The sequence below is a fragment of the Macrobrachium rosenbergii genome, chromosome 29 (assembly GCF_040412425.1).
Source record: "Macrobrachium rosenbergii isolate ZJJX-2024 chromosome 29, ASM4041242v1, whole genome shotgun sequence".
NCBI classification, from domain to species: domain Eukaryota; kingdom Metazoa; phylum Arthropoda; class Malacostraca; order Decapoda; family Palaemonidae; genus Macrobrachium; species Macrobrachium rosenbergii.
Genome location: NC_089769.1, coordinates 7912509 through 7926458, shown reverse-complemented (window position 1 = coordinate 7926458; position 13950 = coordinate 7912509). Strand labels below are relative to the sequence as shown.

At 38.1% G+C, this 13950-nt stretch overlaps 2 protein-coding genes across 15 annotated transcripts in view; one reads left to right on the top strand and one right to left on the bottom strand.

Annotated features, from left to right (window-relative positions):
• The window catches only part of LOC136854352 (uncharacterized), a 42937-nt gene that overhangs the window by 23810 nt on the left and 5177 nt on the right, over positions 1–13950 (top strand). The window lies entirely within an intron of this gene.
• The window catches only part of LOC136854569 (zinc finger and BTB domain-containing protein 14-like), a 74938-nt gene continuing 67567 nt past the window's right edge, over positions 6580–13950 (bottom strand). For all 14 annotated transcript variants that reach the window (XM_067130927.1, XM_067130929.1, XM_067130937.1 and 11 more), the window contains one exon: positions 6580–11003. In XM_067130927.1, coding sequence (XP_066987028.1) covers positions 10455–11003 — 549 coding nt within the window. In that variant the 3' untranslated portion in view covers positions 6580–10454. The remainder of the gene's footprint in view (positions 11004–13950) is intronic.

The window sequence follows — 13950 nt, the reverse complement described above, 5'->3', positions numbered from 1 at the left end:
CCTGAATCTCGTTGTCTTGATCTTGGTTGTAGTCTTCCTTGGTTGTGCAGATAGTGTGGGCAGTGTATTACGAGGCCTTGGACCTCCATCAACTGATTGGCTTTCTTTAGTAGATCCACTATGGGCATGTCCTCAGCATTAGCGATGGTGGTCTGGATCTTGGTTAGGAGGCAGCATAGCCATATTTTTCTTGCAAGGTCAACCACCTTGGGTTTTCTACTGATATCAAATTCTGGAAATATCAGTAGAGACTCGAACTCCCAGGATTCCCTTGTGGTCAGTACCCAGCAGTGTTCGGCAAGTTGAAGGCTCTCTTTGTGCAAGTGAGTGGTGGTAGGGATAACTTGACTATTAGGGACTGTTGAGAGTCCTCATATATGATCCTCTTTTCCTTGCTTGTCTAAACAGTTTCTAACCAATGTGCAATGCAGGGATAGAGGGCATCTGGGACAGCTTGTAGAATTTGATCTATCTTCTGTGTTGAACTCATAATGTTGCAGAAGTGGAATTATATGTCTGCTCTTTGAAACCAGACACATGATTCAGTTGACAAGAAAGGGGGCAGGCAAAGATTGATGGTGTTTGTGTTTACTACTTTGTCCATAGACATTCTGTGGTGTTTGCTACTTATAAGATTGTCTCAAAAGCAGTAGGTACAGAAATATTTAGCCTGTTAGTAGCGAAGGGTGATATGCAAGAACTATGCTGGGCTTGCTGTTATGTTGGGATGATCTTTGAAGCTCTTGAGAGGATGCCAGAGCTAGATGCCATATTTACCATTAGTGGGTTTTTGTCTTGTTTACCATGCTATTAGCCCATCAGTCGTCATGGTTGATGTGATAAGCCCAGGACAAGTCCTCATATCTGGCCAAACCAGGATGCATGGCAACCCTAACCATGTGTAACGTCCTAGCACAAAAATAGCACTGCACTGTAATAAGTTTGCCACTTGCATTAAAAATATATTATGACACTTCCTGTTAAATAAGTTAAATTATAGATGGTTTTGGCCTGATGATCAGGTGTTGCTTAGTGTAATGGTGGTGAAGTTGAAAAAAGCTAAAACATACCCTTGCTCAAGGAAGACCTCGTGATTCCCAGAAAAAAGGCTGGCGACCCCCAGGTTAAACACCTCTGTCCTAGACGAAGGTCTCGGTCCTGCTTCCCTGAACCTGGGAGAAGACGTGCCAGAAGTCCAAGGGAGGCTGGTGGGGTTTGCCCGTGGGTTGCTGCCCCCTCAGTCGAACTTGTTGCACATATATCCCAGGTTTTGACAGACAGCCGCTGAAAAGGCGTCGTGGATGTGCACCAGTTGTCATCTGACTCTCAAGACTCCAGCCCGGACTTGGAAGCGCCACAAGCACTTTCTAGATTCGTCTCATCCAGTGAAGAGGCATGCAGGCGATGCTGGCTGCTCTTCTCCGCTGCTCAGTTAGCGGCTTAAGGAGCCGGGCACAGTATTCAACCTTCCTGCGGCATTTGGGACAGTCAGGAGTACTGTATTTCCCTCCTGAGCGTACTTCTGTTGGGCACCAGTATTTGGCTTCCAAGCACCCAACGATCCCTCTCAGGCATCCGTTGTCTTTGTTCAAGTGCCCATCTCCTCACGAGTGCCTGATGCCAGCTCCTGAGTGTCCGCTGCCAGTTTCTGAGCAGCGGTGCCAACTCCCGAGTGCTCAGCGTCAGTTGCCAAGTGTCTGCTTCCAAGCTCCCAGCGCCAACTCTTCAGTAACAATCTACTGCTCAGAGTGCCAAGCGCCCGTTTCCAACCACAGGTCTCCTAGCCTGTGCAGCTCTCCTTCAATATTTGCAGGTGAGCTTTCCATCCCTTTTTTGGCTCCAGCTAGCCCTGGTCTCACCAACCTTGACCTTCCTGATCTGGAGATCAGGCTCCTTACAATGGTGCTTTCCTCGTCTTCTAGGAAGGCACTCAAGGAGATTGAAATTTGGTTTTCTGCCAAGAGGGAGCAAGGTAAGGCTTCCTGCATCTTTCCTCCCTCGCGTTTAATCCATAGGAGGTTTCTTTCCTACGCTACCAGGGACACTCCTTCCCGATGCTCGCCATTTTCGTCAGCGAAAATTGTCAAAGACCTCTTTTGAGTTGTTTGAAGCTTTCAGTTTCTTGGACTGGATGGTGAGCGCACTAGCCAAGAAAATTGAAGATTGCAGTGATTTAGTTGGGGACTTTGCCTCAGACTGGCTAGGAGTCCTTTCTCGTGTGCAGACAAGATTATCAGGGATGGCTCTCTTGAACTTGCGGCTATTTTCTCTTTGAGGGGTTTTGAAGAAAAGAGATTTTACTTATCAAGTAATTAAATAGCTATAGTGTCTAACTCGCATGGCAGCCTTTATTAAAAAAATTGCAGTAGCACTTCAACAGTTTAATGTAGGTGACAAGCCCTGTCCACTAACGGGAGTACTGGAAACGGCTTAGCAGAAAACCTCATTCTGTTTCTGCCAGCTCTCGAGTAAACATCGGGGGTTTGCAGCAGCCTTGTTCATTGGTATTTTTTGTTGAATACCGTATATTTCCGCTTGTAAGACGACCTTTAAATCATAAAATTCACCCCTAAAAACTGGGGGTCATCTTATACTACCATTTCTATCGGTAGGCTAGCCTTGGCCTCGTTGCGATAACCACCGACATACATGAAAAGATTCACATTATGAAATAGACTGATAATAAAGGTAATACAGCCAATTTTACCTTATATATTATTGGCATATTTTCATAATAAATAGCCTATTCAAGGAATATTTCCATATCAATGAAATCAACTTTTATCTGTGCAAGACCAAATGACAAAATGTAGCCTAAATATCAAGTTATGGTTGCGCTCACAGCAACCTTTATCGTTCAGTAACGTAGTGTAATTACGGTAGTAATAACATTTAGGGTAACATATTAATTTTTCATTAAAAATTCAGGCAGTTTGTAACTGTTTAGAACAGTTCAGTAATACAAACGATAATTATGTATGATAATTATCATACTTTAATATTACTGGGTACAGTGAAGTAAAGCATAACTTGTTTAAAGATCCATGGAAAAGATGCATATTCGTTATGTTTGCATTTTATAATACAATACTAATATGTGAATATTACATATGCTTATTTTATATTTTGTGTATGATGCAATCCCCTTAAGATTATCTGCAAAATTAGGTCTTCAAAAGCCGCATGATACGCGAGTATATACGTTATTTTGAATTTCTGAGGATACAGTAAGTAAAACAGCATTTGCAATAACATCATCATTACATAACCAATATTTCATAAGATACCTGTTGTTGCAAAAGCTAGCCTATACACATATGGTTTTGGATTTCAGCATTCGTCTTCTACTACAGATATGAGATGAATTCATGAAAATTTGCCATAATTTTTTACCTCGTCCTATCTAAAGGTCGTCTTTACACGAAAATATATGGTAACTGGATTTCGGTGAATTATTATAATCGCTTATTTTGAATATCCGTCAAGCTTTGGCAGCTTTCAGGGTCAATTTTCCAGTTTTTGTTGTTATTCTGTTTGATTCAAGTTCATCTAAATTTCACTACTGTAGCAAAGGTTGCAAACAGATTAATCAAATTTCATATGAATCTTGTAGTAAGGAGACATATAATTTGCAGTAAGTGTTGGGTGCAGTAAATATATACCTTAAGCCCAGGTTAGAAGATAACCCTGGACATAAAGGCACAAACACAATGAGGCTATCTGCCAAGTCATTTACAGTATTCCTGGTGGTGGGCAGGGCCTGTCACCTACACTAAACAATCAAAGCGCTACCGCGATTTTTTAATAAAAGCTGCCATCCGAGTTAGAAACTATAGCTATGTAATTACTTGGTAAATGCATATGAAACTTAATTTTATTATGAAAATAACATTGTTTTGTTAGGTTGCAGTAACCCAGATTTAGAGGGGTGCTTGGTTACCAAAATGACAGTACAGTAGTTTAGGAAGCTGACTCCACGGCTTGTTTCACATTGGTTGGCGATTTCAGTACTCATCACACTGAATGGCTGAGCTTAGTTCTTGCCACAGATGATCGTGGTGGTGCTGCTTCAGATTTTTTCACTATTTCTGGTCGTTAGCAGTTAATAAGTGAACCTCGTATGCATAAATGTTATGGGGATTGTATCTTTTCGAGTAGGTTTGCCAGTGGGCTCATCTAGTTTAGGGTTAATGTGGAGATGGATCAGGCTGTTCCTGATGTTATCTTTTCAAGGAACGTATACTTGAATTCCAAGGCCAGTTAGGATGGTATTCATTGTGATCTTGTTTAGTCTAAGTGGAGTGATATTTATAGAAGTCCAAATATTATCGAGTGTTTAAAGGGCACTCTTATCAAGAGGAGAATTCCTTTTAGAATCATAAGTTTTGTTTTAAAGATAATCCCTGGTTTAATGTTACTGTATATGTAAGCATGCCTACCTTGAAAAACAAGAAGCTTATCACATATGGAGGGACAGTGGATCAGACGTTTCATGGTGTAATTTGACTGAGCTTAGAAGACAAGCTCAGATGTCCATAGAACCCACAGTTTTTACATTTGGGAATTTAAGATGATAATTCTCTGTTTTGTCCAAGTATTTTAATTTTATTAGTAATGATTTTTAGTTAAACTTCATTATTTTGTATTAATTGATTTTTCTTGCTTTGGATGGTGTTTCTTAAAGCTTGTAACTATTGTGCCCTGAACGCTGTGCACAGTGTTTTGGTTTGCAGCATGGTACTTATTTTCATGATTGAAAAGTATTTTTCTTATTCTTAACTTGAAATTGTTTCTGGTAACCACTTGTTTTCTCTTGTATGACAAAGTCATTTCTGGTGATAGTGATCTTGTTAATGAGGAATTTTCAAGTTTCGGAGGCGGTAATTGTGGCCTGTTTTGAGAACTAGAAACTTTAATCAGTTGTTTTTGAAAGAAGGAATCAAAATTAGGACAAGCATCTTGTTTTTCCATGTCTGAATAGTTTTCCTATTCTTGTGATACTGTTGAATTGTATCGAGTGGCTCAGGGGAGGGGGAATTCTTTGGCGGGGGTGGGGAAGCTACCAACAGACTCAGTACTTTGCGTAAGTTCTGGAGGGTTGCTTTCCCTCATGAGGTCAGGGTTGACCTCCACTAGTGATTAACAGGCTCACGGCAGCCATGCCGCCTCCTGCAAAAGCCATGAACAGACTAAACATGGCACTTAAGCTCTGGCTTGCTCTCCATTGAGAGCTGAAGACCCAGCATTGTTATCCCATTAAACCCTGGTGACTAATGGACATATGGCCATGCCTTCTGCTACAAAAAGCCACTAATGTACTACATATGGCACTTAAGCTTTGGTATTGGTCTCCTTCGATAGCTGAAGGTCTTTCTCCACTCATACAGGAGACCAACAGGGTTCTTGCATAAGACATCATTTCTCCACTCATACAGGAGACCAAGCAAGGTTCTTTCATAAGACCTCAGGTGACCAACAGACTATATGACAGTGATGTATAACAAGTAAAATTAACACACTGGATGTCTATTGAAAAGTAACCAGACAAATACTATCTACCACCCTTCTTAACTACAAAAACATCTATCTGGTTCCAGTGGGTGAAACAATAATGCATCCATAACATCATAAGTTCCATATATAAGAAAGAATATGCCCTCAAGGTAATCCCAGCCACCCTGTTCTCACAGATTGAACTTTGGCTCAATCAACAGAATGAGATAATTATGAGGACCTGTACAAAGTTCCTCACTGCCAAATTCTCCCTGCCCTCCACGAGCCCATGACCTGCTGAATACTCTGTAGGGGCACACAATGGCCAAGGCAATCTGGAACACTCAAGTCCCTGCTGACACTTCTGGAACTTCTGTTCGTCCCAAGACAAGGCATACCAATAATGGACCTCTTGAAAAAAGGTGGATGAATTGCTGGTCTCCAAAGCTCATTACTTACTGCAGTACCCACATTTGTCACACCAGGAAGACCAAACATGAAGAATAGTCAGTGCTGTGGAAAAGCACCTGTGGTTACCATCATAGGTTTGGGGAAGCTGGTAGGAACTACAACTGGAGAAAAAAATAAGCAGGGTGGTCATCCGGGGAACTAACAGTGGCTAGCAAGCCCTGACAAATGCCTGCTTCTCCAGGTTCTACATTGTTGACCGTGCATCCAATAAGAAGTTCCTAGTCGATGGAGCCACCTTTAAGTTGATCCTGCCTACATTGACTGAAGACCACCGTAAACTGCAATGATAGTTAACCAGGCTTAAGACAAAATTAGCATCTTACATCTAAATCACGTAACCAAATGTTTTCGTCTTGATTGGCTGCCAAATCTGGCAGCTAAACCTCGTTTTATCGTAGAAGGTTTGGTGTTTTATGCATCACTTGAAGACTATCTGCTCATGTACATATTGGGATTGGGCTATAGCCTTCTTTTCCTCCATTGTTTTTTGCAGTACTGTAAACTTAAACTTGGTGTCATAAAAGTAGTTCTACTGACTAATGAAAGAAAATTGTGACATACCCGTTGCAGTGGTTGATACATAAGTGAATTGGGAATTAGACTCAAAACACTACAGAACCAATGAAAATATTTATTCACATTCTAACAATAACATCTTTGAACTGACTGATCACATCCAATTAAAAAAATTATGGATTTATAAAAATATATGCATAAACTGTAGCTTTAATCCTTTACATAACCTCTCATATACTACTTTACTAATTTACAAAAGGCACATGAGAAGTGCTCTACAATATATTGGAATGACTTGTCATGTCTGTATCAAGGATTCTGTACATAAAGTATATTTAAACTGCTAGTATTAATTTTTAAGTTCTTATCAATTAAGTCTTTTTCTAGGCACTGAATGTTTCATATGATGTAAAATATGGCAGAAGGTACCCCTTGGAGAAGCAAACAGCAAAATTGTAAGAATAATTACAGTTGCTCCAGAGTAATAGACAAAAAAGGCCCCTTATCTTCTTTTTTGGCTTGCAAAGCCTGTTTGCCTCTGAAGTTTGTTTTATTGAGGTCTTCCCTTACAATTCTAGAATTCATGCCTTTCATAATTTTTGGGGGTTGAAGCTACTGCAATTTGTTGAGGCACTTTGGATTATTTGTTTTGTGGTTTGTTCACATCTTCCCATATATTTGAGCTATGGACATTTAAAAAAATACCTCTGGAATACTAGAACAGCTATACTGTATCTGAAACTGCAGTCAAGTACTATTAAGATGTCAGATACTAAGATGATAAATAGACCCTCCTATCCAGCTTAAACGTCATGTTTGCCCTTATGGAATATTATGTAATTCTTTTAACACACAATGTGCACACAGCTTCAGTCAATATACAACAGGGTGATGGAGATAATAATTATAAATACATGAAATACAGAAACTGCTTTTTGGTACAAAAATACTTCAGTAAATGGTACTATGCCTTAATGGTAAGTACAGTACATTGTTATGGAAGCCTTGTAATGACCTGTGCATTCCTAATTCAGGATCAAAATAAAAATGTATATACTGTAGTCTAATGTGGATCTTCATGTATAGTGTAAATTTTTAAATTATAAGTGTACCACATCCATTAACTAAAACTTAATCCATGTAACTAAGAATATTAATTTTCATATGCTCTGCACAAAGAAAAATAAATATAAATAACAATGGAAATGATTTATGCTGCACAAAATGTTATGGTAATACAGATTTATGAAGAAGAGTGCTGTTACCTGTCCATGACCACAGCACTCGTGGAAATGATGAAATTGCATGGTCAATGAAAGTGAATGAGAAAAAAAAAAAATGGGTAACTGAAAGTTAAATATAATACTATAGTTATGAGAAAAAGCTTAATATACTGTTTGGAAACAAAGTACAAAACTAATGCTTGTAACTCTGTTCAAATAGGAAATATTATCATACAAGATTGTTATTTTATCAATAACAGGATAATCCATCCCATGTCGGGTGATGAAGGCAAATCATGACTCACAGTATTGTAATCTAGGGCACTAGGTTATACTATACTGTACACAATTTGCAATATGGTATCCCCAAAAATTACTGTTGTCTATGATACCCTAAAACTGAACAGCTAAGCATAAAGTTTAGCCAAGTACAAAATTTCCAGGCACAAAGTGTATCGCTTCACAAAGGAAATGTGAGTTTACCAGGCTTTTCATCTGTTGTCTATGACACCCTAAAACACTTGAAAATTTTAAACACTTAAGCTTAGCCAGGTACAGTATAAAATGTACAGGCACAAAATGTATCACTTGGAAATGGAAGCAGTGAGTTACCAAGCTCTGATAAAATTTGCAAGAGCAATGTACATGCCATAATACTGTATATGAAAACTGCCACAACAAAAATATGACTTGTTTTACTCTTTTTCTTCATCAGACCAAACTCTATCTACAACGTTTTTTTCAAATTAACATATGGTACTTATCAAATATTCTATCAACTCTGGTTTTCAGGCATTTGGCATTAGCAAAAACTGGAAAACATTTGCACACAATATTATATTCTACATAACTTAAAGGACTAGAATGGTTTTAATGACCTTTAAGTAAAAATGTGAAATATATTATTGAACACATCAGGATTGTTATACTTAGTAATAGTACAATTATATGTAATTATTGTTTGAATATTCTGGCATTATGCCATAAAGGTTCATGCTTTTCAGAACAGCCCATAATATGACTGTCAGTAAACACCTGCATGAAAATTAAGACAGTTTACAATGTGCATTGTGTAGTGAACATATTTTGTGGGAAAATTATAAAAGCAAATTGACTTGTACAATGTGCATTGTCTAGTAAAGTAAGTATACCTTAGTTTTACCAGACCATTGTGAACATATTTTGTGGGAAAATTATAAAAGCAAATTAACTCAATCTTATGGACATAACATCTTTCGTGGGAAAAGAACTTGATAATCTTATGGAAAGAACATATTTCGTGGGAAAATTATAAAAGCAAATTAACTTGGTAATCTTATGGACAGAAGTTCCTTTCCTTAAGTCCAAATGCCTCCAACTTTCAATTCCTTTTTAAATTTTTTTCAAATCAACATTTTTTTACCAGAATGAATAGCAAATACTTTATGGGATTCAACAGTGTATAGCATAATACTTTATGGGATTTAATAATAATGTAAAGTAAGTTTTGAAAATACAATTTCATGTAGTTTTCACTAGTAGATATATATAAAAAGTATAAAATTTCAATTATCCTTAACTCTGGTAAAACACAATGCTTAAAACACAAAATTGTCACGTATAAGTTGTACTATATTGTATTGGTTACATTTGTGCAAGTTGTGCAAACCAGAAATTGGCAAAATGGAATGTCTATTGCAACAACAATAAATTGCAACAACAATAAATTACACAGTGTACAAGACAAAAGTTTCATGTGTTACCAGAAAAAATGATGTGGTCCGTGCTAACACTAAGGCACTTAATATCCTGTAATGAATACAGAAGACTTCACACACATGCTAACATCCTTTCTAGCTTTATTTTTTAGTTAAATGTAATATACTTTTCAATACACACAAAACTCGTCATACACAACAGGACTTTAGTAGTGTCTGGCATTTGTCACTAGCTTTTTCTTAGACAATTCGTAACTAATAGCCAATTTTCAGTCTCCTGTTGAATTTACTGAAACAAGGCATTTCTCCATAAACAATGATTCCCATGCCAAGAAGTTATAAAAATGACCTCATTTCACATTCTGTACTTAGTACAACTTTTTGCAGTCAATTTTAAAACGTACAAAGAGGAACTTTGATGGCATATCTACACGACAAAACGATCTTTCTGAAACAAAACAAATTTGTTCAAACCTTGCACTGAATAAATAAGTGCAAATTATGAAAAAAATATAAGGTAAAACTAAAAAATAATAAAACTACTTGCCAGTAAACATACAAAAAAATTGCCAGTAAAAAAAAAAAAAAAAAAAAAAAAAAAAAAAAAAGAGTCTGATCTTTTCTAATGAAGATGGTCTGAATCCTCCACAACAGCCTTGAATTCAGACCAAGTACAACAACAGCCTTGAATTCAGACCAAGTACAAAGAGTCTTAATGTCAATTATGGGTAAGGCACTATTACCATATGGTACTCACTGAAAATAATGCTACACAAAAAGTGGTAAAATTCCAAATGCATATTCCAAACCTGAAATCCTAAATTTTGCATATACATTACTAGCTGAAAACATCACTGTACATTACACTGAATACCCAAAGAGGAAAGGGGATCACAGCTGTTGCTTAATCATAAGGTTGTCACAGGTTTCCAGATTGTCTTATTCCTACCCTGGTTATCATACTTATTAGTTAACTAGCTATTTTTAAGGAATTTCAAGTTTTCCTTTCACTAACAGCTTACAAGGACTAAGTATGATGCTACACAAAGTGAACTTAATTAATTGGTCTTAAGATACATTCCCCAATACTAGTAACACCTAGCATATGAGGCATATAGCTTTCACTCTGTGATACCAAGGCAGAAGGTACCTGAGACACTGCTGGTTGGAAATGAGAGTTCACTTGGGAATTCTTTGGAGGCCTGCCTCTTGCCCGTTTGGCAGGAGGCATGATGGAATCTGTTGGAGCACTGTTTGTTTTGTTGGCCAGTACCTGTACGTTACTAACTGACCCCACTTGGGAACCCATTTCGGTCTCTGGTTGTTCGGCATTTCCTTCGTCAGGCTGGTAGATTTGCTTCCTTATTTGGCTGAGCTTGTCTTCGGCTTCATGACGCCTCAAGTGGTCTTTCAGTTTGTCACCACGAGAGAAATCTTTGCCACAGATTCGACACATAAAAGGTTTCTCCCCTGTGTGCATACGACGATGGCGTTTCAAGTGCGATGCCCGGGCAAAGTTCATCTGGCAGAACTCGCACTCAAAAGGCCTCTCCCCTGTATGAAGGCGAATATGATCTCTCAATCCGGACTGACTTTTGAATTCCTGTAAAATAAATTACAAAGATAATCCCAATAATTTCATTACCAATTCATCCAGAATTATATAATTATATTTTTCTTTGTTGAACACACTCGATAGGATAGGAAAAATGAGGAACAGCATATACATGATTACTGTACAGTATAACCAAATAATACAGAGCAATTCCCAATTTCTTTTACAGTAATTTTGAAACAGTGTGTGAATCTTCTTCAGACCTTGAATATTATACGTGAACAGCAGCAGGATACTCCAGCTGAAACGGCAATAGTTTTTATTTCTATAAGAACTAACACAAATTGCTTTAAAAAATTTTCTATAAATTGAACTATTTTAGTAAATGCTAGATTTCTTTACTATTAGTGAATGCATTAACATTAACCCTTAAGGGGCAGGCTAAATATACATTAAGCACACCCACAGACCAGGCAAACTTTAAGGTTGGCCAATTTAAAAAACACATCAATGGAAATAGATATGCAAATGCACAAGGTGAAAAAATTCTAACAATTTTTCTGTACCATCCATGGGAAGTTGAAAGTGACTATATACAAACCTGTGTGGGACCTCTTTTACAAAATGCTTGTAAAAATATACTAATTTTTATAGTTATGTTTTTTTCCAATAATTCATTTTATTTTGTAAAATTATAATTACAGCTCACACACCATCATAACAGATAAGAACTAAAATCAGTAACAAATTCAAGCACGTATATTGTAAAATATTTAAGAGATTTACTGAGATGGGGAGATGCAACGCATTTTTTGTCAGGTATACTGTACATGTTTTTTCTAACTTTCCTTTACACTTTACTTTGAGATTTACAGTTACATCTGAACTATCATACAAGACAAGAACTAAAACCAACAGCAATCCCTGGGTAAATTTATGAACAAATAAAAAGAAAAGATGTCCTGGAGCTACGGAGAGGCAGTACATTCCCCCGTGAAAACTCGAGGCTGACTGATCTACCTCTCTCCCGCACTGAGCTAATACAGTTGCCATAGGTCATTTATGGCCCATTGAAGTGCTATGAACATTTTTCCCACTAATTTCATCCAAACTATGGCGTGCAATATTAATTCCTCATGAGTTAGCCCAGTGTTCACTCAAAACATGTTACAGTTCCTCATATGATCTTGCCCATCCAGTAAGGGTTTAAAAAGTGAGTTTTTATGCACAATTTTACCAATATCCTTTGGTAGAGTGTGTACCAAAGAATATTGGTAAAATTGTGCATAAAAACTCACTTTAAAAAATTTTTTATGTATTCACTGATGGCAAAGAAATCTAGCACTTACTAAAATAGTTCAAGTTATAGAAAATGTTTTGAAGCCAATTTGTATTTATTCTTATAGAAATACAAACCATTGCCTTTAAAACTGGAGTATCCTTTAGCACACGCTGGAACCAGTTGCTGAAAACTTGGTAACCAGGTTGTTAACAAGATAAGAGGTGGTGGGAGAGCATCCTCACTCATCAACTGTCCCACTCACTTTGGTAGCCATAGAAAACAGATGTGTGTGTGTACTGTGCTCTTCTATCCTTACTGTGCATCAGGGAGTTTCCTTGCTTCCATCAGGTCAAGCAAACTTCTCCCCCCATGGCTATCATGTCAAGGAGATATATGTGCCAGAGGATGCAAAAGCTCCTCCATTGGCATTGGATGTATCAACTGTACCATTCTCCACTGCAGATGTTACCACTTAGGAGACTGTGTTTATGATGTCTCCTGATCATTTCATGGCTTGTCCTTTGGATGAACACAAAAATGGTCTTTGTTGTGTCAGGCTTCTCATCTTGGAGCGAAAAGGCAATGTTTAAGAGGCTACTGGAATCAGGAAAAGGGCCATAACTTTACCGGTATACCAGCATGCCAACCAGTCGGCAAACTTCATCCTTAGGAGAAACCTGATTGCCTATCTTTTCTCAAGGAAAGTATCACATGCTGAAGGATACTTTGGTGTTGAGCTTTCATCAGTACCCTTCCTAAGAATACTGTGAAGACTGCACTTTAGCATGAAATCTAGGAATCATGTATCTCACATCACCCATGCTTTTAAACCTTCAGGTTTGAAGGTAGCTTCTGGAAAACCTGTGGGCTTAGCAAAGCCCTCCATATCTGGATCTATGAGAAAGGCTGCTTTTCAGAAACCCAGACAAATGGCCCAGTCTTCCTCTAAGAAGGGAGGAAGTGGGAAGAAGAGAGGGGGTTGCTGAGGGTGGCAGTCCCCCTTCCTCTGCTCCTTTGAGTAGGGGTTACCTGTCTTGCCATTATAGGTTATGTGGCAAGAGCAGGGATGGGAGCCTTGGATTGTAGCAGTCCTTTAGGATGGTTTACAGGCTGTTCAAGAATACATTAATTGAACATGTTTCAATTGTCTTCCCATTTCATGGATGTCTCTGGCCCTTTCGGCAGAGGTGGAAGCGATAATGGGGTTCTAAAATAAATTTTTCCTGGTGAAGACAACTGGAGGTTGGAAGGTGGTGATCAACCTGTCTCCCCTGAAAAGAGTTTGTGTTATGGATGTATTTCAAGATGGAGACAGCACAAACTGTGTTGGAATCCATCAGAGAGGGAGACTTCATGCTTTCAATAAATCTGAAGGGTACATATTTTCAAATACAGCAACCATTCATTATTAGAGCTCTAAGAAGTAGCTGCTATATATATGGCAGAACTACCAGTTCAAGGTGTTATGCTTTGGACTAGTAATGGCTTGGCCCCACTTGAAGTGTATTCACTTGTGGTACCTTGATTGGTTAGTCCTAGCATCCTTGTAGGTGCGACTCCTTCAGGGCAAAGTCGATAACTGACATCATCGTTAACAGGAACATCACAATAACTATGGTAACGAATGGCGTTTATGACGCCATAAGCGCCAATTGGTGCTGATAAACCGCTTACCAGAGCCAAAAATTGCTTACCGACACCGATAAACTTCTT